The sequence below is a fragment of the Cynara cardunculus genome, assembly GCF_001531365.2.
Source record: "Cynara cardunculus var. scolymus isolate 2C chromosome LG 12, CcrdV1, whole genome shotgun sequence".
NCBI lineage: Eukaryota > Viridiplantae > Streptophyta > Magnoliopsida > Asterales > Asteraceae > Cynara > Cynara cardunculus.
Window position 1 is genome coordinate 6,502,148 of NC_037539.1, and position 4,678 is coordinate 6,506,825.

Below are 4,678 nucleotides of genomic sequence, written 5' to 3' on the forward strand. Positions count from 1 at the left end.
GGTTCGAGCCAAACCTCTTGCGACAATGAAAGTTCACCTACGATGACTTCAGACCATTCATAGTCTCTCGAGGGATTAATCGGTACGTTTAAACTAACACAAAAACCCACGGTTACCAAAAAAAGGTTATGTTCGATGATTCAACAATTGCATAACCAATTATATATAAGTTTTATTTTCGATCTATAAATTATATTTTATTTTTCCTCTAAAAATATCAGAAATTTGATATACAAAACATTCAAAAACGGGTTTCAAATAAGAGAAGCAGATAGAAGTTGGTTCCATGTGTCTGGAACCCCAGCTACACACCAATGTGTGCAATCCATTCCTTTAAAGGCATTGAAACGGCTCGGATGTCCATCTTTTCTCAACTGAGACAACCTCGTTATGTTGAGTAACGACACTGGTTTTCTAACACCATTTATCACCTGCTCCACCACCGTCTCCGCCGTCGGTATGCCACCCGGATATGTCGATCCGTTCACCGGAAGCTTTTCATTTGCACAATTCGTCACCCCCTTCTCGTCCCAATCTGCTCCGCTGAACAAATTTCCTTTTGAAAAATCAGTATTCAAACGACTCGACATTTAAAGAGTTCTCGTTCTATTTTAATGTTATCGAGAGTTGCGTACTACAAATAAATCTCCGAAAGTTGATTCTTTTTACTTCGTTTGATTCTCAACCAAAAAAAATCGCATCAATTGTTTTATCATTTTATAAACAGTTGTTCGAGCATTAAATGTATTGAATATTTTGATACTGTAATAAATTACATAATATGCAGAATCAAGAAAGTACTGAATGCGATTTTCTATTTAATTTTTTTTTGACTTTTAATCCTTTATTTTGCAAAAAATATTCGATAGTTCAGTAAAGAAACAGTTACTTGTAATGAGCAGGCGAAACTCCTTGGAAAAATACAGATGTTTTTTGTGTGTCGACATCTGAATCGACCCAATTCCCCCACGTCGTCAAAGCCTCACGAAAAGCAACCATCCTATCCATGTCCTTTAGTATTTTGTTACCGATTTGGATATAATCCCATCTGCCCGACATCAGACCATACGACTTTTAAACTATCGTCATACGACTATAATCACTTAAATAAAATAAAAAAAGCATACTTACGATTGTTTTTCTCCTCGAGTATACCACCAAAGCCAGGTATTAAAGATCAAAACGTCGTTATCCTTCCATATATCCCCGTCTGTAATGGAATCAAGTTTCAAAACCCGTCCAATTTTCTCCTCGACAACGTCTACCAAGTAATGAGACGTGAAAATCGAAACCGAAAACCCGTAATCCTACAAATGCACGTCGTAACATGACCTATAAATACTACTTTTTGATAACGTATTAAACAGAATCGAAAATAATGCTTAATAACAACCGACAACCTGATACGAGACGGTTCTAACTGAGTTGACAGTTTCTTCAGTGATGATGGATTGAGGTGGCAAGGCAGAATGAAGAAGGCAAACCATCGATTGCCACTGATTTAAGCTTAGTGAATCGCCAACGTACAGTATCTTTTTTCCCCTCATTTTTCTTAAGAATGCTTCGGCATCGAATCTATCATGCAAATTAGAAGGAGATTCATCAAGCTCGGATTAATGGGGTCAACATAAAAGACACTACAACAAAATTGGATTTATAGAACACCCTCAATCTCTAAGCGTCACAATAGACCGTTTTATAGGACTTAATTTATAAGACTAAAATATAAAGCGTGTTGTAATAAGTTTATATGACCTTTTTGGACGTCTTACCAAGTTTTTTAAGACATTTTTAATACAAAGTGTCGCATTAGCAACTTTATAAGACACTTTTGAGGAAGTGTCCTATAAACTCAAGCTTTTATAGGACACTTGTTTTTTATAGGACATTTTTTCAAATAGTATCATATAAAGTTGCTAATGAGACGCTTTATATTAAAAGTGTTCTAAAAAACTTATTACGGCATTAAGAAACGTCATATAAACTTATTACAACACTTTTAGATATGACACTTTATTTTTTTGGTCTTCTAAACTAAGTCTTATAAAAAGGTCTATTATGACACTTAGAAATTGAGAGTGTCCTATAAACCCGATTTAGTTGAAGTGTGTCCACAAAATAAACATGAAATCACAAATTCAATATCAATATATATATATATAGAGAGAGAGAGAGAGAGAGAGAGAGAGAGAGAGAGACACACACACACACACGGAGGCTCAAACATTAATGGGGTCAACATAAAAGAACACGATAACACTGATATCATATGTGATTATTGAACAGTTAAACCTCCAAGGTCATTGGGCCAAGCTTGTGCACGTAGGTTGATCGTTTGTGATGTTTAATATAAAATCATATATAATATAGATGTTCTTATGTTCTTCTACTGTTACCTCTATTTTTTTCTAGATGATACCTGGGCAAGGGGCAATTGGCGGGTTGCCATCTGAATTTGAGGTAGGTGCGATCGGGGCGACCGTACTTGATGCAATCGTATTCCTTTCGGATATGCGGGCATTTCGTTGAATCGTACATAGGATACGACTCATCGTACACCCAACTCCCTTGGTATAAATCACACTTGTTATCACATCTTGTTGCTAACACAAGTGCACTCAATATCACAATTGCACACCACCCTCTTCCAATCCCACCACCCATCACTAATCCTTACACACCCACAAAATACAAACCTATATATATATAGATATATATATATATATATGTATATATATATATATATATATATATATATATATATATATATGAATAAGAAATGAGGTGGTATATGTGAAAGTGTGCATAGCAATTCCTTATATAGAGAGAAAGAGAGAGTTGGAAAGAGAGAAGAAAAAGGTATGAATATTGTGATATTAATTATATCATTATAATATTAATATTTAATACATATAATATCTCAACAAACTTTAAATAATAAACTTCGTGTTTAGTTTATGTCGTTATACTTTGAAAATTCAAAAATCGTCCTTGAATTTGTAATGTGTTTCTATAAGTCAAAGAAATTGTCGCTACTGTTTACGTTTGGGTCCGAAATGCATCATTGGCTTCATTTTCCGATCTTAACATAGAGTACACATTCTCTGTAAAGATATGAAATCAAAAGAATAATTTATAGTTTAACAGGGAGTAGAGACAATAGAAAATCAATCAACAATAAAACATCAACCAGCATCATGCTTTGAACAAAAATCACAATAACCCAAAAAACTCAATTATGTTAAATAATCTCAAAAGCATAATGAAAAAGCAAAACAATGCACACACTTGAGCCAAGAACATCAAACAAAGGAAACCAAACAAGCAAACAGACAGACCCAAATTTTCACAAGAAAATCAAGTCACTCTTGCTAACTCTTTTTTTGGAGGATACACCACCACTCGCAGGAGGGATGCAACCAGCTTGTCGTAAATGCAACTAAAGGTCCGTTTACCCAAACGCTTACCCGGTAATTACTTACTGGTAAGAATCAATACTCTAATTTATTTAACCGAGTAAGACTATAGTCCATCAAAACAGTATTATATGGGATGATTTACCTGGTAAGAACTTATCAGGTAAGAGTCGTCAGCCTTACTTAGCGGGTAAGACTCTCATCCTTATCACCGCTCTTATAAGGTAAGATTCTTGACCCTTGCCATATTCATCYTGTAAGATAAATGACTACRTAARCACTTACCGGGTAAACATTTAGTAAACAACTCCTAAGTTCAAGATTGGTCAAGCAAAAACTACATAATATGCAGGTCAAAAAATAATGAAATACTCCAATTTTCAGTCAACCAAATAACTTTGAACGTGCTTATCACAAGCACCCCACCCCATACATTAAAAGCTTTGAAAATGAAACAAAGAAATTAACTACTCTTAGATTTGAGAAATATCAAATTTTAACTACTTCCATTACTCAACATTTGTTTACTGTAGTGAAGCGAACTCAACCATAAGAAAAACAGATTCTATTTAAATATTGATTGCTTATCTACATAGAAAAATACAACACAACTACAAAACTAATGAAGAAAAAAGTGATGAAATGACTTGTGAATAAACATAGAACCAACCTACTGTTCATTCAACATCAAGAAGCTAAATGAATAACARAAATCTCCATGGCATAGTGACAACTAACCTTTTGACTTATGTTCAATGGTAATAATTAATTAAACCACAAGCAGATGTATTGCAATAGAAAACTTATGTTTTCTGCAGCGCGGGTGAATCACAATTCTAAAACATTAGTTTAGGCTTGAATCGTGAGTTTGTGTGGTTATTTTGCAAGTCAACTAATATACAAAGTTGAAGGTTAATATGGTGTATTAGCAAGATTGAATGGAAAAGTAATTGCATACGTGTTGGGTTTCTAAACCCATATACTCAGAACTCATTACAAAACTTGAAATTCTTGACTCAACAAAATACAATCATTTGTAAATAATGTTCATCCGTATATCCAAATAGTTGTTTAGTTTTCGTGATGCATTCATCCGTAAATATTTCCTGTAAAAAACAACGCAATGCTGCAGGAGGTAAAGGATTAACACTGCCTAAAAGTCACAGAAATCAAATAATCTTCTCTCTACATCATGATTCTCAAGAAGAACCTATGATCAATGTTGAAACTAAAGGATTAACACTGCCTAAAAGCAAATGAAA

The 4,678-nt window shown here is 34.0% G+C and overlaps 1 protein-coding gene across 1 annotated transcript; it reads right to left on the reverse strand.

Annotated features, from left to right (window-relative positions):
* Positions 1-254: 254 nt before the first annotated feature.
* LOC112523951 (protein trichome birefringence-like 38) lies at positions 255-2,664 on the reverse strand. The gene is made up of 5 exons (XM_025133635.1): positions 2,420-2,664; positions 1,401-1,575; positions 1,132-1,307; positions 890-1,048; positions 255-543 (listed from the first exon to the last, which is right to left on the reverse strand). The coding sequence occupies exons 1-5, from the start codon at positions 2,662-2,664 to the stop codon at positions 255-257; spliced, it is 1,044 nt and encodes a 347-aa protein (XP_024989403.1).
* Between the last annotated feature and the right edge of the window lie 2,014 nt (positions 2,665-4,678).